The sequence below is a fragment of the Erinaceus europaeus genome, chromosome 3, assembly GCF_950295315.1.
Source record: "Erinaceus europaeus chromosome 3, mEriEur2.1, whole genome shotgun sequence".
In the NCBI taxonomy this organism is placed as follows: Eukaryota; Metazoa; Chordata; class Mammalia; order Eulipotyphla; family Erinaceidae; genus Erinaceus; species Erinaceus europaeus.
The window spans coordinates 46,556,462-46,582,702 of record NC_080164.1 but is presented as its reverse complement, the minus strand read 5'-3'; the positions used below and the strand labels follow the sequence as shown (position 1 = coordinate 46,582,702).

At 39.8% G+C, this 26,241-nt stretch overlaps 1 protein-coding gene and 1 long non-coding RNA gene across 2 annotated transcripts in view; one reads left to right on the top strand and one right to left on the bottom strand.

Annotated features, from left to right (window-relative positions):
• The first annotated feature begins 3,370 nt into the window (after positions 1-3,370).
• The window catches only part of MXD1 (MAX dimerization protein 1), a 28,702-nt gene continuing 5,831 nt past the window's right edge, over positions 3,371-26,241 (top strand). Inside the window, exons 1-3 of the mRNA XM_007521247.3 lie at positions 3,371-3,684; positions 4,374-4,473; positions 10,850-10,879. Of these exons, the coding sequence (XP_007521309.1) occupies positions 3,612-3,684; positions 4,374-4,473; positions 10,850-10,879 (203 nt within the window). The 5' untranslated portion in view covers positions 3,371-3,611. The remainder of the gene's footprint in view (positions 3,685-4,373; positions 4,474-10,849; positions 10,880-26,241) is intronic.
• LOC107522404 (uncharacterized) overlaps positions 22,963-26,241 on the bottom strand; it is a 233,694-nt gene continuing 230,415 nt past the window's right edge. Inside the window, exon 12 of the long non-coding RNA XR_009548925.1 lies at positions 22,963-23,740. This is a non-coding gene — a long non-coding RNA (uncharacterized LOC107522404). The remainder of the gene's footprint in view (positions 23,741-26,241) is intronic.

Below are 26,241 nucleotides of genomic sequence, written 5' to 3'. Positions count from 1 at the left end.
AAATCTTTTTTAAAAATTTCAGTTATCTTTAAAATGTGTTTCTAGATTCTCTTAATTAGTTGCATAGACACATTTAAAAAAATAATTTCTTATTACTTAGTGTTTAAGATAGGGCCCTGGGTCTCATTCATGCAAGGCATGAGCTCTACCACTGAGTGACATCTTTAGTCCCTAAAAATTTCTAGTAAAAGAAAGCCAAAACAGGGCCAAGAATGCAGCTCAGTGCTAGAGAGAGCATTGCTTCACATTTAGAAGACCCGGGGTTCCAACTATGATGCAGAACAAAACAAAAACAAAACAAAAAACCTCTTAGTTTTGCACTGATAGCCTAATTCCAGTAGATGGCGACAAATACCCATTTTAAATTCCTTCCTGATAATTCCTATTTAGTGTTGCTGGCTGGTGGATAATTTTCTCCACCACCACTAGGGAACAGAAAGGGGCCATTCTCTAGTTTAATTCTCTAATTGTTGTATAACAGTATTTAGAGTTTTAAATGGACTTGATGTTCAGAATTATTCATTTGCTATTCATTTCTGCCTCGATTTTAACACTTTTCCCCAGAACTTTTTTTTTTTATATAAGTATGCTTTTCGATCAGAATGAATCTAAGGAAAGGATCAGGATATTGAGTTAAAAGTTTAGAAGAAGAGGGCCTGTAAGATAGTTCACACAGGAGCATGCCTGGCATATTGCCATGCACATGCCCCAGGTTTGAACCTGGCCTTCACCAGGCTGAGGAAAACCTCAGTGTTGTGCTGTTTCTCTTTGAAAAAGTGCCAGGGGGCCAGGTGGTGGTGCCCCTGATTAAGTGCAAGGACTGAGATTTGAGTCCCTATTCCCCACCTGCGAGGGGAACACTTCATGAATGGTGAAGCAGGTCTTTCAGATCTTTCTCTCCCCTCCTCCCCTCTCATTTTCTCTCTGTTCTGTCAAATAAAAAAAAAATTTAAAAAAAGTTCGCCAGGAGCAGTTGATTTGTAGTGCAGGCAATGAGTCCCACCTTTGTGAAACAAAAAAGAAAAAGAAATAAGTGCCCAGAACAGTGAAGTCCCAGTGACCAACACAGACACACACACTTTAAAGAAAAAACAAATATGCTTGCTGAAGTTACTAAAAATCACGAATAAAATATAAAAGTATACAAAACCTAAGACTAAGATTTGTTTTTTTTACAAATGATTTACAATTACAATACTTTTTTTTTTTTTTTTACCAGAACACCAGTTCTGACTTATGGTGGTGCAGGGGATTGAACCTGGGACGTTGGAGTCTCAGGCATGAGAGTCTGTTTGCATTAACCATTATGCTATCTACCCTCTGCCTTTTTTTTTTTTTATACCAGAAATTATAGTACTCTTACATCTCCATTCTTATCATATTTCTTCTGCTTTACCTATGTGATGTTTTCATAAAGAATCAGCTTTTAAATTTCTGTTGTTTTATTCAAGAAGTTGTCAATCATTAAAGGGGTATCTTTTAAGTTTCCTATTGGTTATATTTCCATGTTTTCCTCTGTCAGTATTTTGTGACTCAGTCTGTGAATTCAGTTCTTGCCTCTCTTGTCTTTAAAGTAATTATCACAAGGAGCAGGGTGAAACACATCTGTGTTGAATTCCCATCTATGGCTCAGTGGATGATTAGGAAAGTCATTTAGCTTCGCAGACCCTCAGCTTCCTCATATGCAAAATGTAGATAACCTGTCTTATGGAGTTATATTGAGGGTTAGAAATAATGTAGATAAATTACCTCATACATAGCTATTTCCATAAAATGGCGACAAATAATAAACATTTTAAAAGCTTTGTAAAGGGAGTCGGGCTGTAGCGCAGCGGGTTAAGCGCAGGGTGCAAAGCACAAGGACCGGCATAAGGATCCCGGTTCGAACCCCGGCTCCCCACCTGCAGGGGAGTTGCTTCACAGGCGGTGAAGCAGGTCTGCAGGTGTCTATCTTTCTCTCCCCCTCTCTGTCTTCCCCTCCTCTCTCCATTTCTCTCTGTCCTATCCAACAACGACAACAACAATAATAACTACAACAATAAAACAACAAGGGCAACAAAAGGGAATAAATAAATAAAATAAATATTTTTTAAAAAAAGCTTTGTAAAATATATTTATGACTTACCTGGCTCTATATTCAGGATTTTCAACTTAGCATAATTTTATTTCGACTTTTTAAAATAGAGATGTCAGTATATTAACATTGAAACTTGCGATAGTTTTCATCTCAAAAGTCTTCATATAGGCTAAGGAAAAATTCCTAAACCTTATAATTCTATATACATTTAAATTGGTACCATACGCAGCATTCACTTAGCTGGCTTGAAAAAGGAGTAACAAACATTCTTTCGAATGTTTCATCTAGAATTAAAATGAAGCCTTGAAAGGGGTTTCTAGATGAGAGAAAGCCTCAGGATTCCACATCCTTTTGGAATACATACAGGAAGTCTGAGCTTCTAAATCTCATGAGGGAGTGATTATGCCAATACTTAGGGAGTAAATCACGCTGTATGCTGATTCCAGCACTTTCTGAGGAAGGCTGGGGAGTGCGCATTTAACAGAGCAGGCTTTTTCCCTCCAGCCCCACAGCCACGTGGCACCCGCCAGAGCCCTGGGCCTGCGGCCATGCGTGAGGGTGACAACACTGCTCTCCTTTCAGGGGGATTTGCGACTGGACCCTCAGTGCCTGAGTTCTGGGGACCGTCTCATGCCGCAGCGCTTTAGCCCAGGGCTCCTGCGTGAACCTGAGCAGTCGAGAGTCCAGGAGACGTGCGTGCTATCTTTCCTCTTAGGGATGCCTGACAGGTCCCCGGGACTTTTCCTCGGGGACAAGTCCAGGCAACAGGTCTGACTCGGTCTGGGAGGCGCCAGGTGGTGTCAGCCAGCCACGGCAGGTGAATCAGCGCGGCCCGACGCCCGGGCCGGCCTTAGTCAATGCCAGCCCAGGGAAAGAGTAGCCGAGCGACTGACCACTCGCTACTCCGGGGTCGCGGGGCCGGGAGAAGGGTGACGTCATCGTAGCCGGGAGGTTTCAGAAGTCTTCACCAATAGGAGATAAGCGAAGTGGCTCCTCTCTGTAGCTCTTGACCAGTACCAACAAAGCAGAAGGGGGCTCGGTTGTCGGTATGGAACCAATGGAAAACAGGGAAACAGCACGAGGCGGAGTTGCGAATCCTGTCACCAATTGGAGGGAGGGGGTGGAGTCCGGGCCTTGTCAAGCGTGGCCAACCAGCGAGAGAAGCGGACCCTAGGGGGCGGAGTCTTGAGGCCATTCCCCAATCGGACAAGACTAGGGGCGGGGCGCTTTGGGGGTGCCCAATGAGGAACGAAGCCGAAGCGGGCCTGTCAAGAGAAGGGGCTGGGGGCGGGGGGATGGTGAGTCGGGGATAAACACTCCGCGGCGGTGGCGGCTGCTGCTCTTCTCCAGGTTCTGTCACGGCGTAGGCGGTGCCTAGATCACCGGCCTCCTCCCCCTTCTGGCCAGCGTGGTCTCCAGAGAAGCTCTCTCAAGCCTGCTCCGCGGGGTCCACGGCGGGGTGCGGGTGTCCGGGAGAGGCAGCGAGCCCGTGGGCAGTGGGGGTTGGTCCCGTGGCTCCGGCCCCCGGTGCAGAATGGCGGCGGCGGTTCGGATGAACATCCAGATGCTTCTGGAGGCGGCTGACTACCTGGAGCGACGGGAGAGAGGTGCACGGGGACTGGAGGGGTTCTGGCCGGAGTCGGGGTATGGGACTCTGAGGGTCTGACATTGGGTCGGGGCGTCCAGCCGCTCGGGGGTGGTTGGAGGCGCGGAGAGCGCGACCGCGAGCGCTCCCAACCCCTGCAGCGCTCCCCACGCGCGGAGGGTCCGAGGGGAGACCGCCGCTGTCCCACGGGCAATGAATGGAGGCGCTGACCCCCGGGGTCCTGGCGCCGCTGCCTCCCCGCCTGGTCACGAGTGGGATGTCTACGGGCTCCTCAGTCAGGCTCTCAGTCTACCTCACCGGGGCTCATCCCAGCCGGACCCCAAGTGGACACCCGGCTCCTCCTCAGCACCCCTGCGCCGCAGCCTCCGTGCATACCCCGCACCTTACCCCGAGGCTGATCCCCCTGAACACAGCCAACCTGCTGCTGGACATTGCTAAAGGGAGACCCAGGCTCCAAGAGATTAGCTGTCTTTCTCAACAATGAGCAGCTGGAATGCTCCCTACACCTGCTGCGAATTGAGGGTATTCACTCAAAAAAAAAAAAAAAAATCATTGTTCTAAGAATTCCACTCTGCTTTTATTTCCACAACATTCACTTAATGCAAAAATAAAATGTGAAAGGAAATACTGTGGCAGGAAGGAGAGTAATGTTCTGAGCTCATTCATTAACTGGATCCTCCGGTTTTCTAGAAGCTGAACATGGTTATGCCTCCATGTTACCTTACAATAACAAGGACAGAGATGCCTTAAAACGGAGGAACAAATCGAAGAAGAATAGCAGCAGCAGCAGGTAATTTGGTAAATATTTCTCTTTCTCTTATAGATTATACTGCAGCTGACACAAACTGCGGAATAAAAGTTGCCTGTTGTGATTATAACCCTGTAAATACATTAAGTGGCACTCATCGTTCAGCAATGCTCACATGGTCCTAAGCCATGGAACGAAACTCTCCTTCTGTTTGGTTGAGTGGACTGAAAAGAGAAATGGAAATACTTTTTTTTCTGAACTTTTAAATATTTTATTTTTCTTTCGGAAGAAGAGTTTGCAGAAACCCCCACTGAAATTAATTAGCAACAGTGACAGGTTTTTTGTTTTTATTTTTGCCTTCAAAAATTGCAGATTCAGAGCAAGTTTTCAATAATTGCTGCAATGTTGGGCATTATCTATGACCTCCATTTTCATAGTGATGATTTTAATAAACGTGAAAACATCTGACTTGACAGAGATGGGGTTTTTCATATTTGACATGCTAATCAAATAGCTATTTCTTGGATTCTAATTTGTCACTTTTACTTGTAATGGCAAGGAGGAATAATTGAGGTTAAAACCTACCTCTTTAGTGATGAAGAAACACATAATATTAAAATATTATTGTGCCAAAACACTTTTATATTGGATTTATGGTTCTCAAAATTTATGAACTTCACTGGGAACTATCTAAAGGTCAGTGACATCACACATTGAAGTACTGAACATATTTCCTGGTATAAATGAGTACTCCATTAATTCTTTTGCCCCCTTTTCCCTCTTTGCCCTTAAAATATGTTAAGAAATGTTTTAAGATCCATCCAGTTAAATACCTTTCATTCCAGTAAATTAAAATCATTGACCTTTTCATAACTGATTTAGAATTCCTTTATTTATTTATTTTTTAATTTATTTATGAGAAAGATAGGAGGAGAGAGAGAAAGAACCAGACATCACTCTGGTACATGTGCTGCCGGGGATTGAACTCAGAACCTCATGCTTGAGAGTCCAATGCTTTATCCACTACGCCACCTCCCGGACCACTGATTTAGAATTCCTATCCCTCTTCATCCTCGTAAATAATTTTCTGTAATACTTGTCTTTGGTTAGCCTCAGTGGCATAACAGACCCTTAAAAGCCCAGAGCCCGCCCCCCCCCCCACTTAGACCTAAAACTCATTTGTTCTTGCTGCCAGTTCTGTCCTTGATTCACCACATTTTCCTTAGTGTTTGGTGGGCCCACAAGATGTGAGCAGCAGCATACATGTACTGAACTCTTAAACTAGAAGGTTCATGAAGGATGAACCTGGTGGTTACCAGGTGGCTTTTCCTTTCTCTCTCATTTTCAGCTTTACCTAAAGGTAGTAAGTAACCAGTTGTTCTGTGGATACCTCTTAAGAAAGATATTAATATTCCCTTGTACTGTGCAACAATATGACAGTTAATCTATGTTGTACTTTTGTGTGTGTTTGTATGTATGTATATGTGTGTGTGTGTTTTTTAATTGTTTGGATGAGGTTTGACTTTCCATATTTTTCCTGAGTTCCTATGAAAGGTGTGTGTGTGTGTGTGTGTGTGTGTGTTGGAGTTGGGTGGGGAAGTGTTCACTGCTAGAGAGAAGAGAAGCAGGAAATGTTGAAGAAAAATAGCTTACTTCCAAAACAGTGCTGGAAAAGGGTCCTCTGCCCCCTTTCTATGTCTTTCTATGTGTCTTTTATGTGTCTTTCTATGTTTTTCTATGTGTCTTTCTATGTGATTATGATCAGGAAAGAAAAATGTTGGTTGAGAACTTGTCAGAAAATGGATGATTTCTCTTCTCTTTAATATCTAGATTATTCTTAAGAAATGACTGCAAATGCTTAATTTTTAGAAAACTCTATTCTGTTAGTTGGGTTGGCTTGATTGCCATGGTTAAAGACTCCCACGGGGAGAGGGGGAGACTCCCACAGTTAGGCAGGGACAGATAGCATAGCATAATAGTCATGCAAAGAGATTCTCTGCCTGAGGCTCCAAAGTCCCAGGTTCAATCCCCTACACCATCATAAACCAGAGCTGAGCAGTACTCTAGTTAAAAAAAAAAAAAAAATTGAAGAAAGCTCCCACAGTTGTTCATATCCTTAACTAATAATAAATTAGTATGGTATCTTCAGTAAGGCAAGCACTTCTGAGAGGCCATGATTAAACCTGGAGATGACACCAAGCAAACATATGAAGCAAGAACAGGTTGTTATTATTTAAATGTGATCACTTCCTTTATGACCTGTTCAGAATGAGCCCTACCTGAGCAATGAGGCATCTCTCCAGAGAATGCAGTTTGACCCCTTGCTTTGTATTAGACATATATCCAAGGCCATGAAAGTTAGAGATTTTAAATTTGAAGTGAGGGTTAGAGTTTACTGCTGGTTTATATAAACATTGGATAACAATTATTTTTTCCCACTCCAGGTTGAGATGTCGTGTTATTTGTGGAATCTTAGTGGGAGCACTTTTCCTTGGTCAGTAGAAAATAAGATTTAGCCAGTGTCAAAACTACTTGGGAACTGAAAATGCAGAACCTAATTAAGTTCCCCTAGTGTCTTATTTTAAAAAAAAAAAAGATATTGTAAATGTTGATTGTTTTTGAATCATGCAAAATACTGGAATACAAGGAGATACCCCCTTTATTTTCTCTCTTAACATTTTGGAAGTCATTTTCTAAATAGTCAGAATTGAATAATAACAGTAAAACCCAAAGCTTTTAAAGTATGCTTTCTTAAATTGGTAGAACAGGCTTTGGCACTCACATGAAAGAGGAAGTCCACGATTTGCTACCAGCTCTTTTATAAAACAACTACAGATAGTCTTTTTGAATTCAAGAGCTTTTTCTTTGCTTGGTACTCTTTAGTTTGCTCAGTTATATTTCTGTCAAAATATACTTTTAGTGGCAGGGTGGTGGCTCACCTGGTTGAACACATGTTATGGTGCATAAGGACCCAGGTTTGAGCCCCTGGTCCCCACCTGCAGCGGGAAAGCTTTGTGAGTGGTAAAGCAGTGTAGCAGGAGTCTCGCTGTCTCTCTCCCTCCCTGTCACCCCCTTCCTGACTGTCTCTATCCAATAAATAAGATAATAATTTTTTTAAAAGAATATACTTTTACATGGTCACATTTGATCCTTATCAACTCTATTACAAAAAAATTAAATTTTTATATAAATAAAACTAACACTTTATATATGTAATATTTTCATTTAAAATACAACTCTTTAACCATCCACAGAATTGGCAAGTAATCTCTGAAATGATCATTTTCTGAAAGGCTTTCTTTTCACTAAATATAAACTCAGAGGTGGCTCCGTGGCGCAATGGATAGCGCATTGGACTTCTAAATATAAACTATAAACTCAGTTTCAATAAATCAAGCATTCTTCAATAATTACTTATTAGATAAAAAACTGCCTTATAAAAATCACCACATGGCATATATATATATATATATATATATATATATATATATATATATTATTGCCACCATGCTTATAACAGACCAGTGCCTACACAATGAATCTTCAGGTCTGGTGGCAATTTTTTCCTTTTCTTTGATAGAATAGAAAGAAATTGAGAGAGAAGGGGGAAATAAAGAAGAAAAAAGGAAAACAGATGCTTGCAGCACTGCTTCACCACTCATGAAGTTCCCCCCACCTTGCTTGTGGGGACCAGGGGCTTGAACCCCACTTCTTGTACATGTTAAGTGTGAACTCTGCTGGGCATGCTACTGCTTGGCCTTCCCCCCATGGTCAACACTCTTAAATAATCACATGTGTAGTTTCTAAAACTGTTCAAAGTCTGCAAAGAATCGTGCTTGATGTGAAATTAGAATAAAATTTTGTCTTGGGCCAGGTGGTGGCGCACCTGATTGAGCGTACAAGGACCCAGGTTCGAGCTTCCAGACCCCACCTGCAGGGGGAATGCTTTGCAAGTGGTGAAGTAGTGTTGCAGGTTTCTCTCTATCCCTCCCTCTCTATCATCTCTTTCCTTCTTGATTTCTGGCTGTCTCTAGCCAGTAAATAAAGATAATAAAAAAGATTTATTAAATCTTTAAAAAGATTTAAATAAAGAAAATAAAGATTAAAAAAAAATTTTGTCTTGAGGATTGACTTTTTTTTTAATACTTCAGGAATCTGAACATTTTTGTTAAGCATGCTGTTATTTTCTATAATCAGAGACCATGTTCTCAGATATTCACTCTTCTCCATCACCAGCTGAGCATGATCCATATTTACAGTTAAACAGAGAAATCTTGACCAGCTGTCATCATATACTTTATTCCATTTAAAAGAATCTGTCAGACTTTGAACTTGTTATTCCCTGTTAAAAACCAAAATGCCATGGGAATCTGGGGAATGTTATGCATGTACAAACTATTGTATTTACTGTTGAATGTAAAGCATTAATTCCCCAATAAAGAAATAAATTATTAAAAAAAAAAAAACCAAATGCCACGTGCTTTTTTTTTATTATTTCTTTATTCGGGAATTAATGTTTTACATTCAACAGTAAGTACAACAGTTTGTACATGCATAACATTCCCCAGTTTCCCATATAACAATACAACCCTCACTAGGTCCTCATGCCACGTGCTTTAAAGCCAAAGGTTTGCAGTACAGGCTAGATCCTTATTAACAGTGTTTTCCGGCTGCCCAGTCCAGGAAGTAACTCCAGAAAATGTAACTGAAAAACGCTATGATCAATTGAAAACCAATTTAAACTTAAGTAATTAATAAACTAACCACCTGTCCTTTACCAAGAAAGCCAGTATTTTAAAACTCAAAGTGCTGTCATTGTTTTGTTTTTCCTCGTGAATGAAGAATAATATTCCAGGAGCCTTAAAGGGGAACCTTTGAGTGCCTGGACTTTCCCAAATGTTCTTCCATGATTATTGTGAGGATTTGTTTCTTTGATCCAGTAAATTTCTGACTATGGCCCCACAAAATTCATGACCTCAGCCAGGCCGTAATTCCCTGAATTGATTAGATTTTTAGAGAATTTCCATAGGAGAGGTGAAGATTTGACTCTTTTATAATACTGGGAACTTCCTCAACTTTTTAAAAAATTAGTTTTCCCTTTTGTTTCCCTTGTTTTATTGTTGTTGTAGTTATTGTTGTTGTTGATGTTGTCGTTATTGAATAGGACAGAGAGAAATGGAGAGAAGAAGGGAAGACAGGGAGAGAAAGAGAGACACCTGCAGACCTGCTTTACCGTTTGTGAAGTGACTCCCCTGTAGGTGGGGAGCCACGGCTCCAACTGGGATCCTTACTCCGGTTCTTGCACTTTGCGCCTCGTGCGCTACTGCCTGACCCCCCCTCAATTTTTTTTTATAACTAGTTAGCAAGGAGTTGTATAAAGAGGGGCCCAAAGTGACCAACTTGACTGACTTGTGATTTCTGTGGAATCCTGTTCATAAATTTCTAGACCAGACCTACTCAAAGCCAGCTATAAACACGCTAATAATATGATTTTGTATCTACTGCAGCTTTCATCCAAGGTTCTCTAATCACAGTGCTACCTCATTGGTCTACACTTGTCCAGTAAATAATTAGCATTAATTTTTACTCCCATTTTACAGAGGGGTTAGGTGAGGACAAGTCAGTAAAGAACTTTATTTCATCCACAGTACCAATCAAGCGACAAGCTCTATTAACAGCTTCTTTAACCAATCTGTTGTCTTTATGTTGAGCTGAATTATGGAAGCCCCTTCCTAGAAAGCATTTGGTAGTTTTCAGCAGATTATGTATGATGAAATAGTCACTTTAATAGTCTGAGGAAAGAGGGGTTATTGTAAACCACTTAAAACTGTATCCTGAGCAGATAGCAACTGGTAAAGCATAGGACTTGAGTGCCCCGGGTTCCAGGATTGATCCCCAGGGCCATTGTACTGAAGTAGTAGTCTAGCTTTTTTCTCTCTCATGTGAAAACAAAACCTCACATGAAACAAAATTCTTTAAAAAAAATTTAAAAAAACAATAAAGAAATAATAATAATTTTAAAATCCTGTATCCTATAGTCAAACAACTTATTTTGGTTTACATTACATGTTAGGGAGGTAGGTGCCACCTCCAGTGTTCTACCCTCAGCTTATAGAAGTATTATGGTATTATATAACCCAAATTCTCATTGCATTGTGCAGCTGTTTTAGTGTTGTATAAATAGGCCCCTTTTATTTCCCCTCTTAAAATGTATTATTTTTCTAAGGGATGTATTCCTCTTACTTTCTTGAATTCTGTCTTAGTATTTGCATTTAACTCCCAAAATGAATTGAGATTTTCTTCCTTTCTCTGTATTCTCTCCTGCCAACTTTAGAAAGACGTTAAAATAATTATGTTGATGTCGAAGCAATCTTTTAAAATGAGCATAATCTCATGCTTTTCTTATCTCTCTTTTCAGATCAACTCACAATGAAATGGAGAAGAATAGGTAAGTTGGAGATTTGGAGGAGGGGTGTGATGAGGGAGTTATTGGTACTATATTTTTTCATTGTATTGAGACTTTTATTATTCTTTTTCACTGTTCCCACAAATAGCACCTGATTTAAGAATTCACTCAGGGCCCTCTAAGAAGCATTGCTCTTAAGTTGCTTAGGTAATGAAGGGTTCATCATCCCTTACCCTCAAAGCTTGTTCCTCCTGAGGAGTGTATTTCTCTCTCTCTCTCTTTCTTTCTTTCTTTCTTTCTTTCTTTCTTTCTTTCTTTCTTCCTTCCTTCCTTCCTTCCTTTCTTTCTTTCTTTCTTTCTTTCTTTCTTTCTTTCTTTCGAGGAGTGTCTTTCTCCCTTCCTTCCTTCCTTCCTTCCTTCCTTTAAACAGATGTAATAATCTTTTACTCTTGTATAATCATACTGCAATGTCATAACTGTATAAAATCTAATAAAACTAGGGAACTTTAATTTCAATATTTGACAGTATAGTGTATACAGAGCTGCCAGAAGGTATGAATTAAGGCATATCATACATAAATACACATTCATTCCAATAACACTTAGAAGAGTTTCAAGTGATTTTTCTGGATGTTTCAAAATTCAGAATAAAACTGAACACACACGAAGGAAATCCTGTTGCTTACTGTGTGAAGAAGTACAGTCAAATTTGTGAGCACTGAAGGTTCCAGCAACATGGAGCCACTAGTTTTCTGATGTAAGAATTAATAGTTAATAGTATTTATTCAGCCGTGCCACACAGAACATTATAGCTGGTGATATTAGTTGTCTCAAGAGGGCAAGTCACATAAGGGAGTGCCTTTCTATGTGATTATTCCACAAGCCAAAAGCATTTCAGGCCCTGGGCAGTGTTTCCACAAATAGTATTAAGAAAAGAAAACAACAACAACAATCTAACATGCTATTTAATTGGCAGTGCTGCCGTAAGTCATCTGCATACACAGGCAGACGCATGCGTGAGCATGTGTTTGTGTATGTGTGTGTGTATTTTGCAGTTTACTTATATTCTCAAAAGCCAGACAAATATGTGCATAACAGAAATTAGAGATGGTGACAAGTTAGAAGCGGCCTGCCACCCTTACTGGGTTCTCTCTCTCTAGTCTGAATTGTCCCTTGCTGCGTATTTAAATCTTTACTTTTCAGATCAAGTTTGTTCCTCCTTCCAGTGATTTAGTTTAGTAGTTGTCAACTTGGGTTACACATTAAAGCCACTTATAAAACTTCAGGTTTTTTGTTTGGTTTTTTTTGCTATTTTTTTCCAGGGCACTGCTCAGTTCTGGTTCATGGTGGTACAGGGGCTTGAACTTGGGACCTCAGAGCTTCAGGCATGAGAGTCTGTTTGTATAACTATTATTCTATCTCCCCCATCCAGAACTTTAGTGTTTTTTTTTTTAAATGTATGCATTTGAATTAACAAAAGAAAGCATCAACTCCATGGAGCCACAACCTAGCAACAGACAGTGCCTTTGTACCTCAAAAAGAGATCTCCCTCCCCTTGGCAAGGTACCTTTGTGCAATGCCCAGCTTGTACCACAGTGCTGCCAGTTCCACTGAGGAAGTTGAAAGAGTTTATAATACTTTACTTCTCACACAGGGTTCAGGGTATATGTGATATATATATATATTCTGTTTTGTGTAACTAAAAGTTAAAATATTCAAAACAGTTTTTACATTATGCACAAATATTTTGGATGGGAGAGAACAGAATTTTATTAGCTTTTTTATGATTGAATGAGACACATACCTGGGTACTTTTCTGCCATTTATAGTCTTGTATTTCTTTTGTCTTTAAAATTTTTTTTGTATTTTTATTTATTTATTGGACAGAAACAGCCAGAAATTGGAAAAGGTATGGGGTGATAGGGAGAAGAGAGACACCTGCAACACTGCTTCACCACTCATAAAGCTTTCCTTCTGCAGGTGAGAACTGAGGGCTCGAACCCTGGTTCTTGCACATTGTTAACATGTGCATTCCGCCAGGTGCACCACCCAGCCACTGCCTTTTTTGTTTTGTTTTGTTTTTAATGCAATGGCAGTAATCAAACCAATGGCTTCACACATGCAAGAGGTGTGTGTGTGTGTGTGTGTGTGTGTGTGTGTGTGTGTGTGTATTCTACTGCTCAACCATCTCTCTGACCTGTAAAATAACTTTTTTATAGAAAATTTCAAATATACAGAAGGGGAGTAGATAATGTAATCAGTTTCTAGGTGTCCACCACCCATTTTCAATAGTTAGCAGTGTTTCGCCTATCTGGTATTATCAAAACCGTTCCTCTCCATGGAGCGTTTTAAAGCCATTTCCTCACTAGTAGAGACCTTTTTTTTTTTTTTGGCCTCCAGGGTTATTGCTGGGGCTCCATGCCTGCACCACAAATCCACTGCTCCTGGAAACTATTTTTTCCCCTTTTTGTTGCCCTTGTTGTTTTAGCGTTGTTGTGGTTATTATTATTATTGTTATTGATGTTATTGAATAGGACAGAGAGAAATGGAGAGAGATGGGGAAGACAGAGAGGGTGAGAAAAACAGACACCGGCAGACCTGCTTCACCACTTGTGAAGCAACCCCCCTGGAGGTGGGGAGCCGGTGACTTGAACTGGGATCCTTATGTCAGTCCTTGCGCTTTGCGCCACCTGCACTTAACCCACTGCGCTACCACCTGACCCCCCTAGTGGAGACGTCTTAACCCCCCCAGTAAAGTGATAAAATTGAGCAAAATCATAAGTACTTGTTTCTACCATGCTGAAAAAATAAATGACAATTCTTTGTCATTAAAAATAAGTGAAAAACACTGCTTATCTCACCCCTAGTAATTCTGATTTATAGTTATTTTGGGCTGGGAATCTGCACTTGTTTTTATTAAGCCTCCCCAGCCAGTTCTCATATACAGTCAGTGCTGAGAATCATTGGACACGTTTCATTCTGGTCTCTGAGCTCCCGTCAATTTGAAGTATGGGTTACCCCCATCCAGATTGAGCAACTCTTGGGTGCCTGCATGAACAAGATGATGTGTAATGATGGCTTAGTAAATACATGTGGTTTTTCCATGAAAATTCTCTTTGAAGAGAAGCCTGATTCTGAAAGTCAGCATCTGAATGACACGTTTCATCAGCAAAAGGGTAGACCAGACCCTCGCCCTTTAGGGAAGGGGATCTTGCACAGGGAAAACATTTGGTTTTGTTCCATTATGGAAAGGGAGAAAGTTAGAAAGGAGGGATAGAGGGAGGGAGACACAGAGGGGGAGAGAACAATTCTCATCCCTCTTTCCCTTTTAATTTCTCTGTAATTGTGGCTGATGTATTTTAAGTTTCCCTTAAGCTGCAGGAGTTTACATGAACTGGAAAGGCAGAAGTTTCTGTCTAAAGAGAGTCAGATGTAGTTTTACTAGTTTAGATTCTCTTCCATCTTCTTGCCTTTGGGTTGAAGTGGGAAAACTGGGACTATTTTCGGCTTAGAAGTCTAATTCTCTTCCTAGTTACCATTTTACTTAAGCATTTATATTTCCTACTAAAAGTTCATCCTGTCAGATAAGGAATCTTAGAAGACTTGCTACAGTTTTGCACCTTTTAGCTCTGCAGGACTGTCACAGAATGTCAACTCTGCCTTATGTTTTCATAGTTTAGAGTTGGATATTTCCTACTTATACCATGCCAAAAATAAATTAGACCAAGTACTACATATTAACTTCATAATGGGGATTAAATCACCTTGGTCTCTATCCTAGAGAAATGTAATTTGCCTAACAAAAAAAGGGGGTGGGTGGTGTCACACCTGGTTGAGCGCATGTATTACAATGCTCAAGGACCCAGGTTCGAGCCCTCGGTCCCCACCTGCGGGGGGAAAAGCTTTACGAGTGGTGAAAACAGGGCTGCAGGTGTCTCTCTGTCTCTCTCCCTCTCTATCACCCCCTTCCCTTTTGATTTATGGCTGTCTCTATCCAATAAATAAAGATTAAAAAAAAAACAGACAGTTTTGGGTAATGCAGTATGTGCTAAGATTGGGGTATACACAGGAGATTGGGGAGGCAAAAAGTTGAGAAAACTAGATTCAAAGTCACCACTGGGCAAACTGCTTATAATTCAGACTGCTGCTCTGTGAGGAGCTAACTTTCACTTGTTGAAGGGCTGGTTATCTAGTCCCTATTCTTTCATTTTTGGAAATTTGATATTTTAAAGTCTTGATAATTCTTTCTCTGATTTAGAGCATGTGAGTAGAAGAGAAGGAAGCAAGGACTCAGATTTACCAAATGTAAGCTATCATTGGTCGCTACAGCCCAGGAGACGAAAGTTATTGGGCTCTTCTGGGAACTGGTGTGGACGCATAAAAATTCTAGCATTTTGAGATCAGTTGAACAACTGTTCCTGTAATCTCCCTGTTTTTAGTAGCTAACTTATATAAAAGAATACTGCTTTATTAAATGTTAACACATTTTAGACGGTTGTTTTGACCTTAAAACAGCATATAAAGAGATGCCACGACTAAAAAAAAAAAAAAAAAAAGTCAGCTTAAAAACTTTTAACAAGGGGCCAGGTGGTGGTGCACACATTACAGTACACAAGGACCCAGGTTCAAGCCCCTGGTCCCCACCTGCAGGGGGAAAGCTTCACAAGTGGTAAAGCAGGACTGCAGGTGTCTCTCTCCCTCTTACTTCCCCCTCTCCTCTCAATTTCTCTCTGCCTCTATCCAATAATAAATACATAAATATATTTTTTAAAAAAACTTTTAGCAATAGAAATGTTGTTCCACTTTGACAGTGCAGAGTTGATTATACTGGGGTTGGTCCCTTGTGTTTTCATTGGTACTTTGGCCTCTCACATACACAGTACCATCACTTCCTTGGAACCAGTTTTTTAATTCTTTTACTTTAGAGAGCAGAGAGAGGGAGAGACATCAAAGCACTGTCTACAAGCCTACTTTAAAAGCATAATTTCTCACCGCAAAATGTCTACCAGAGTACCAATATCCCTCCACCAAAGCCTACTGGACACCCCTCCCCTGCTCCCATAGCCCTTTGTTAACCTCTGTTCCACTGTCAGTGTCTATAGCCTTGAGCTTTGGTTATTTTCTCCTGTGGCTGATGTCATTCTATGTTTTCATTTCATGTGAATCCCTTTAGTATTCCTTACAGACCTGATTTAGTAGTAATGAATTCCTTCAACCATTACTTATATCTTGTCACTGGTAGAAAGTTGAAAGCTTTTGACTGGTGGAGGTGAGAGTTGTTGATGGCAGCAGTGGTATTTTTCATCTAACAAGCTAGGCACTTATGGGGCACCCTGTACTAGGTCTGGAGGTTGCTGAGCCCAATGAAGATGATAACTTCATGGGGGGTGGGGGTGCACTATTCAGCTTAGTTTCATTCTGGGTATTAGAGACTTGGCATGTGCTTCTCTGCCCTCCTACAGAAACATCCTTGGTGAATGTGTGATATTTATTCTTTACCAATTTTGTAGAAAATGTTGAGAAATAGAGCAGTCATACTAAAAAGTTAAATCATCCATAATTCTAACAGCCAGAGGGAACTAGTAGAACTTTAATGTTTTTTTTAATTGTTTGGGAAAGCAAATTTTAATTATAATAATTTAGTATAGAGAATTTAAAAGTTCAAAAAAGCACAAAATATAAATATACCTGTATTAGGCCTTGTAGCAGTAACAATGACTAACATCCTTAAATAGGTATCCATCTAGACCTGTTTCTTCTGTCAAGGCTTCACTGGGACTTAGAGCCTACGTTACTGCACTGTTCCCAGTGGACTCTTTCTTTTTTCAGGTTGAGGGTGACAGACAGAGAGGGAGAAAAAGAAGACAAGACACCAGAGAACCACTGTGCCACTCGAAAAACTTCACCTTTGCATGGTACTTCCATGTGGTGGCTGGGGGCCCAAACCCAGATCCTCAGGCACAGCAAAGTGTGTACTCTACCAGCTAGTTATCTCCTAGCCCTCCATGTTTGTTGAGAGAGAGAGGCAGAGAGGACATGTACAGTGCTGGGTTTGGAACCCAGAGCCTCACACATGCAAGTCCTAGACTCTACAATGTAAGTCAACTTCCTGGTCACCCATCTAGACTTTTTTTTTTTCCAACCAGGGCTTTTCTGGGTAAGCTACCTAGACTTTTATGCATACTTTAAAATTTATTTATTTATTTATTTATTTATTTTTAACCAGAGCACTGCTCAGCTCTAGTTTATGGTGGTGTGGGGGATTGAACCCTGGGCCTTTGTAGCTTCAGGCATGGGAGTCTCTTTGCATAGCTATTATGTAATCTACCTATACCCTCCTTTAAAAAAATGCTTATGAATAATGTTGTGATTTCTTTTCTGAGCTACATTATCAACATTTCTAATGGCACTGAGTCTTCTAGTGTTCACTTTTAGTGGGTGCCTAGTATTGTCATGGATGCGCCATAAGTTATGACCAAAACCTGACTTAAGTTCTTCCCAGTCTTTCACTAATATAAAAAACAAAGTCTCCTTCAACTATTTTGCTGATTCATTCATTCATCATCATAATTGTTTCCTCAGAGTAAATACATAGTTGTGGACTTAATGGGATGCATGGTGTTGGGGTTTTTGATGTTGCCCGCTGGATTGCCCACTCAGTGGGTTTTCTGCATTATTGTCCATATATCTTCTCAAGTTGATATGTAATTTAAAACCTCTATGACTTTGATAAGTTAGAAACAGACTATTTATTTTACATTTTAATACTGTGCCAAAGAAATACTGCCAGGGTTTCGCTTATGTATAATACTACCATTGAGTGGCTTCCTCAAGCCAATATTTTCACTGTTTAGGTAGGGAGGGAAGGGAGAGAGAAAGTTAAAAGAGAGAAACCAGAACACCACTCCACCTTCCTAGGAGGAGCTCCCTGGCACTTTTCTTATAATACTTTACAGATGAACAGTTTCCATATCGGTGCTTATGAAAATTGTCAATTAAATAACTTTTGTCCAATTGTCTACTGAATTATATTTTAATTTTGAAATGAATATATACTACAAAAGATAAATATGAGATTGTTACTTTGTGTATTATAGTATCTGTTGTCCAGTTTTTCGTTTACCTTTACAGAAAGTCTTTTCCTCTTTATTTGAAGGCGTTGCTTCTGTTGTACACTAAGTCCTTTTTTTTAAAATATTTTATTTATTCCCTTTTGTTGCCCTTTGTTGTTTTATTGTTGTTGTCGTTGTTGGATAGGACAGAGAGAAATGCAGAGAGAGGAGGGGAAGACAGAGAGGAGGAGAGAAAGATAGACACCTGCAGACCTGCTTCACCACCTGTGAAGCGACTCCCCTGCAGGTGGGGAGCCGGGGTTCGAACCGGGATCCTTATGCCGGTCCTTGTGCTTTGCGCCACCTGCGCTTAACCCGCTGCGCTACAGCCCGACTCCCCGTACACTAAGTTCTTACTGATGGCTGAACCTGTTTTTAGACTAGTTCTTCTATCCCACTGATCCGTCTGCTCTTTGTGCCAGTCTATGTGGCTGTGATCTTCATAGTTTTGTATATTTCAGGATCTGGTCAGGCAAAGCTCTTTCATTTTACCATGTTCTCAGCTATTTTCACCAGTTCACTTTCCTAATGAATTTTATAATCAGTTTGATTCCTTGGTGGTTTTCTTTTTTTCTTCTTCTTTTCCTTCTTTCTTTGATAAGACAGAGAAAAACTAAGAGGGGAGAGGGAGGTAGAGAAGAAGAGAGAGAGACCTGCAGTACTTGCTTCACTGCTCATGAAGCTTCTCCCTTTCAGGTGGGGAGCAGGTCCTTGAACCCAGGTCTTTGCTCAGGGTAACGTGTGTGCCACTGCCCAGCCCCCTCAGTTCCTCAGACTCTAAATTCTTGGGGGATTTTAAAACTTAAGTGATTGATAAAAATTTTATAAGTCTAATATAAATTTAAAATTAAAATTTCATTATAATATATGAAGTTAAGATTCATTATAATATATATATACATGTGTATGTATAAATATAAGCATCTTAAAATTCATTATAATATATACATGTATAAATATATATACATGTATAAAATTCATTATAATATATATATACATATACATGTGTATGTATAAATATAAGCACCTTACATCTAGTAGTTGGTGTGTGTTGCCTTTTATTAAAATCTCTTATCTTTTTTAAATAAAAATTTTTTAATATTTATTTTGGATAGAAACAGAAACTGAGAGGGGAGGGGTAGATAGCATAATGGATATGCAAAGAGACTCTTGTGCCTGAGGCTCCAAAGTCACAGCTTCAATCCCCCCCATACCATGTATAAGCCAGAGCTGAGCAGTGCTCTGGTTTAAAATAAAAATAATTAAATTAAATTTGCTGGGTTCTAAGTAGTGCATTCATCAAGGCCACCTGTGATGAAGCAATGTATAAGCCACAACAGTCCAGGAAGCAAATGACCATTTACTTTAAATAATTCAAAGCCCTTCAAAATAATATACAAAAAAATTAAAAAATAAAATGGAGAGAGATAATGTACAGTACTCCTTCACCATTCTTGAAACTTCCTGGCTTGACCCAGGTCCTCATGTACTGTAACATGTGTACTCTATTAGGTGTGCCACCAAATCTCTTATCTCTGAGTAAAAATTTAGAGAGTTTCCATCTAGGCCTCACACGTTCGCTATAAAAGATCTTCCTGTATTTACTTTTAAAACGTTATTTTCATTATAGCTACTAGTCACTATTGGAATATAGGAAATCTTTTTTCCCTTTCTTGTTTTTTTTTTTTAATTTTATTTATTTTCCCTTTTGTTGCCCTTGTTGTCTTTTTATTATTGTTATAGTCATTGCATAGGACAGAGAGAAATGGAGAGAGGAGGGGAAGACAGAGAGAGGGAGAGAAAGATAGACACCTGCAGACCTGCTTCACCGCCTGTGAAGCGACTCCCCTGCAGGTGGGGAACCGGGGGCTCAAACCAGGATCCTTACGCCGGTCCTTGCACCTTGCGCCACGTGTGCTTAACCCGCTGCGCTACCGCCCGACTCCCCCCTTTCTTGTCCTATGCCCTTTATTCTTGTTCTCTTCTCTTAACTGGGAATTTCTCTGTTTTGAATGCTTTTCAATAAGGCCTTCAGCAAATGGAGGTTGAGTGAACACATGAACTGCAGCCCATGGGTCAATAGTCAGGTGCTAGAATGGACATTTTTCCAAAAGAAAACTCTGGTATCACCTTTAATAGCAGACACTCATTTTTCTGGAATGATCGTGCATAGGCCTTGCTGGAATTAGGCAGCTGGTCTAGAAAAATACCTCTGCCAAAGTCTTCTGACCTACTGACAAAAGATTTTTGTGTGTGCTCTGTGGAGAGGACTCAGCAGCCTGATCTGTTTTCATTTGGTCAAAGAGCATTTCAGTAGCATCTGTTCTAGCATTCTTCCGAAGACATTGCAGTCGGATCTCATCTGGCAAATTTTGTAATTGATTCCAGGCCTCTATCATAGTTAGTTTGAAGTTTTGACTTTTTAGTGACCAAGCTCCTTATAACAGAGCGTGAGAGACTGAGTGTTGTATTGGTCCAGCATTGCGGTTGGCATTGCAGCACTCTTAGGGCTTCTGAAGTCTCTAGACCATATTCAGATTTCACCCTAAGATGTTGAAACATTGCTTTGTTGCCACATGGGATGAAGGGCTCCGCCTGGTTATTATAAAGGAAGAACATAGAGGTATCAGGGTGCAAATTTGGTCCTTTTGGATGGTATAAAGGAAGCACAGATAATAGCCACTAGAATCTATCTTTTTTGAATTTTTTTGAATATATCTCTTGAGTAGATAATCTGCCCGTGGAAGAACTTGGAGAGTTGATATATGCTGACTATTCAACCCTTTTCCAATCTCCTACCTGGAACATTGGCACTCCCAGGCTTTTTGTCATAGACAAAAGTAGCCAAAGAGAGGGAGAGCCAAAAAAGGATTTATACTTGAATTGGTCTTTAGAAAGGGAATTAGTACTGAGGCATACTTACATATTTAATACATTTTAAATTTTGTAGTATCATTTATTTTTAAATATTTTTAAAAATTTTGATAAGACAGAGAATTGAGATTGGGGGGAGAGGAAGAGAGATACCTGCAGCCTTGCTTCTCCACTAATGATGCGTCTCCCCTGCAGGTGGGGACCAGGGCCTTGAGCCTGGGTCCTTGTATATGGTAATGTGTGCGCTCAACCAGGTACATGACCACCTTACCATACCCCATAGTATTACTTTATTGAGGAAATACTGATATATATAGTTATTAGATGTATTTTGTACAAGTGCCATCATAACTTCAAAGTATAGCCTTCTTGAATTGCAGTTTATGCAAGGAGTGACATATTCCCAATATAGCTGGCATATGTAACAACCTTTGTATTGGATTTGTCGGAAAAGTCTTGATGGATTTTTCTTTATTTTTCAGTGCAAAACTGAGTCATGACTTTTCCAACAACCCAATATTTTTTTCACAAAGATTACAATCACAATTATGTGATAGTTTCTGGTTCCTTCAGTTGATACCTCTGGCAGTTGTTTATAATGGGGGTCATTTTAGAGAAAGGATGAGAAAGTGCTTTTCTCTAAGGATGACTTGTAATTTTCATTTTTATAATCCAGTAAGAGTGTGTTCTCAACCCAAAATGTGGAAGTTAGGCTCTTGTGTGACTTAATCATTTTTAGGGTGTACTTTCTGATTTAAGATTTGTTTCTTCTTACTCTATAATAACCTTTTTTTCCTTACTATTCAGTTCATATATACTCATATGAGATTATTTTTATTTACTCTCCAGTGAACCTATAAGATTTATGGTTTTTTTTTAATTTATTTCCTTTTGTTGCCCTTGTTGTTTTATAATTGTTGTAGTTATTGTTGTTGTTATTGGTGTCGTTGTTGTTGGATAAGACAGAGAGAAATGGAGAGAGATGGGGAAGACAGGAGGAGAGAGAAAGATAGTCAGTCACCTGCAGACCTGCTTCATCACATGTGAAGCGACCCCCCTGCAGGTGGGGGCCCGGGGGCTTGAACCGGGATCCTTTCTGCGCTTAACCCACTGCGCTACTGCCCGACTCCCCCTATAAGATTTATGAACTTGTTTATGTGGCTTAATCTCTGTCCACACATAGGACATAAAATGGAGAAACCTAACAGCTAAATGGGCTATTGCTTTTGTGACTTTATTTTTTGGTTAATAATCTCTGGCCTAATTTCAATGAAAAGCTAATACTGTGAGGTTTCTTGTATCATGTTAAGTAGAGCATTCCTCAAAGAGAAGGAACATGGATTACCAGAAATAAGATTCTCATTCTTTGACGAGCATCTGCAGATGACCAGTGTTTTGTTTTGTTTTTTTTTTAAACTTACTCTTTTACTTATTTTTATCATTTTATTGGGGGGTGTTAATAGCTTATAGTATAGTTTTGACATATGGGTACAATTTCTCATCTCCCCATGATAGGTGTCTTAAGAACTTAGATCCTTTTCCACCATCATGTACCAGGACACCAAAGCCCTACCTGCTCCTTCCCCAGAATCCTTTGCTTTGGTGCAGTATACCACACCCAGTCCAAGTTGCATTTTCTGTTTTCCTTATTTTTTGCCCTTGTTCTACCTATAAGGATAATCACTATTTCTAGATTCCAATGGGTTAACATGAAGTAGTAGAGACTTATGTCTCTTCCACTATTTGGTAATGCAAGAAACAGAACAGATACATAGCCTGCAGCTCATAAATGAATGAATTAATCTATTTGAAAAAGGGAGGGAAGGCTATGAAAGCTTAAAACTCTATAGAGAAGTTAAGTCAAACAAGATGTAGGGAAGAAAAAAGAAAGAACATGTTTGGTAAAAGTCAAAGGGGAGGGGAGCTCACTCTAGAACTTTGAGATGCTTGTCATAGTCTGACGGTAGTTCAGATAAATGATTCTGCAATAATTTTCATACCACTTTAAATTCTCAGAACTGCAAAGACAGAGACTTGCTTGGTTTATTCAACTTTATATCCTTCACCTTGGAAAATGTAAATGTACTAATTCTTGAGAAATGCTACTGAAATAAATGAATGAAAAAGTTCAGTATTTACTTCAGTATTTCTATCTATGAGCCCAGTTGCTTAACTACCTCCTCTACTGGTTGCTACTCTATACACACCTGTGTGTGTGTGTGTGTGTGTGTGTGTGTGTGTGTGTGTGTATGATATACTTAACTGTGAAAGCCTGAGAAATAGAGTAATTTCAGTTTGTTCAGTAAAAGTGTAGTCTCTGATAGTGCCTCAAAACACAGAGGCACCATTACATACCTGATTTATACAACTCCGGGTCTGATTATACCCAAGCCAGGAAACACTATAAGAGGACCACGATCTATTCAGGAGAACTATCTACAGATAGTACGGTACTATTGTTTAGTCTTGCTTTTTTGTTGTTGTTGTTGTTGCATGTCTTCAGCAACTTTCAAACCTTCTAGCCTGAGAGACAGGTGTGGATAGACCAAGGAAGCTTGAGTCTGTTGGCAGACATAAGAACAGCAGCATTCAGAAATGTCCAACGCTAGCTAGTTTTAGTGCCTTCTGTTACTGCCAAGCTCTGGTAGGCGATAGAGCCTCACACAGCCCAGAATATATCCCATTAGTGATTTCCTTCACTTGGACATTTAGTTTTCTATAATTCGTGGCAGACAAGAATTGAGGAAGCGTAAGAACAAGTCTGTATTTCAAAATTTGTTTGGGGGCTGGTGGGAGTCCACCAGTGGAGCACACACACTATACCATGCCTAAGGACCTGGGGTTAGGCCCCCAGTCCCCACCTGCAGGGAGAAGCTTCACAAGCAGTGTTGCAGGTATCTCTCTCTCCTCGGTTCTTCTGTATAAAATGAAAGAAAAAGAAAAGAAAAGGAAAAAAGACTGCTTGGAGTAGTAGATTGGTCATGCAGGTACCAAGCCGGAGGGATAACCCTTGTGGCAATTAAAAAGGTTTAATAAACTTTATGTTAACTTCCCACATCCCATTTTTCTGACTAATCCATCCTTTCTCAAGGATTTGGTTCAATAGCTCCATTTTGTGTCATTCATATCTAGTCTTGAGTATTTGTGGTGATTTTTTTTTTTTACATGTTCACTTGATTTGTCTGTTCCTATATTGTATGCTGTTTTTAATTGTGGAAGCTTCATAATGCAATTTAATATCCAGTGCAGCATATTCCTCACTCTTTATATATGTCAGAAGTCTCTACAACATTTATACTTTCAAAGGCAAATTTTGTATCATTAAAAAGGATATGTTCGGCATAAGGATCCTGGTTCGAGCCCCCAGCTTCCCACCTTCAGGGGAGTCACTTCACAAGAAGTGAAGCAGGTCTGCAGGTGTCTATCTTTCTCTCCCCCTCTCTGTCTACCCCTCCTCTCTCCATTTCTCTCTGTCCTATCTGACAACGATGACAACAATAATAACTACAACAATAAAACAACAAGGGCAACAAAAGGGAATAAATAAATATTTTTTAAAAACATACAAAAAGATATGTTCAGTTTTTTCCTTGAAAATACATAGGTTTGTAGGCAGACTATACTCATTTTTAGTTTTATACAGACTGATAAATTCATAATATAAAAATAATAAAATTGAGGAGATAGCACAATGGCTCTGCAAAAGACTTTCATGCCTGAAACTGAAATCCCAGATTCAATCCCTAGCACCATCATAGTCAGAGCTAAACAGTGCTTTGGTGTCTCTCCCCCTTTCCAAAGTAAATATTTAAGAAACTGAAAATTGATGGGTGGAGAGATCACCATGCACATGACCTAGGTAGTCCCATCACCACATGAGAGATACTGTGGTATCTCTATCCCCATCCTCTCCCCCTGAATAAAAAATTAAAAAAAAAAATTGACCCATAGTGGTGAAATCACATGATTGATACCCTCGTTCCACCAAAATAAGTCATAAATATAAAGAGACTCTTTAAAAGCAATATAACTAAGGTATAGTTTATATCTAATTTATTTATCAATAGTTACAGGCCATATTTGATTCTGAGCCTTACTAATTGTAGCACAGACCAAAGATTGGTTTCTTTGTGCTACCATAGACCAAAGGTATATCAACCTATTCAGAATAATGAAAGTGATATTTCTGAAGAGTCAGCAGTTGAGTTTGTTGGAGTTCATGACCTAAGGATAAAGCAGTTGGATCAGTGCAAAAAAAAGAGGCTGTAGGGGACAGGAGAGAGTTGCAATTTGCACAGCCCTTGTCTGGAGCTCTGTGGATTGGGCAGATAACTCTTGACAACACAAGGAAGGACTAGTAGATGTGATGGGAGAAGATCCAAAATCATCATCAAAGTATGTGTGGCAAAGCTCCCGCTAGATCAGGGGACTGGTTCAAAATGCAACAATAGGACCCTTTTATAGGACCATAGTCCTTGGGGGGAGAATAGTGAAGAATGAGTTGGGAGAACTTGGATGGAAGCTGTTAACAGAGGCCTGTTAGCTTTATACGATTCTGGAATGGAATTTCTTTACTGTATGATGGACTTGAACCTATTTAATAAACCACATCCCTTCCCTGTGATTGACCTTGACACCAGCTTGGGACTCTGTTTGCACATGTGTGGCAGGTGGGCAGGGCAGCCGTCAGGCAGTGCAAGTAATGAGAAGACTAAGGCGGACACTGCCAAAGAGAAGTTGGCTTTGGATCACTACAAAAGTTCAGAAAGTGTTCTGGGTCTATTTTCATAGAACTAGGCCAGAAAACACTGAACTTGAATTATCCTTGGCTCAAATTAGTCAAAATGGCTTTAGTTCCAACTCGACAAGTCAGAGTACTTTTTGGAAACCTGCATTTGGGTGGTGGAGTCTGTACTTTCTGGGCTTTTTTCCTTGTATAACTAGACATGACGATGCAGGGAAAGATGACTCTTTCTATCAGTAGACAAACTTCCTAAAAATTTGCATACTCATATGTTAGATAGATCCACAGCATAAAAGAACTACTATGACTCTGCTCTGAATCATGTGTGGTCTCTGCAAATAACAGGCAGGCCGAAGATGTCTAAATCTAATTTTAACTTCTGAACTTTTCCTAGTTTGGCAATTACACTACTAACTTTGTAGTGACAAATAAGGTGGGTAACTGAGACCAATTCTACTTTCTCCAGGTGTGTCTAAAAACAATCCACTCTCAGTGTTCTTTCTGAAGGAGATTCTTTTCCAAGTTGAACAAGTATATTTCACATGCGAGCTTCCCCCACCCCAGTAGTTTCAGAGCAGACCTTTAATTTCTTTGCTTGTGGTCATTCCACATGAACAGGTTTTCAGAACAAGTGGTTGACTTATAAGATAGTAGGGCATTTACACTGTTTAATT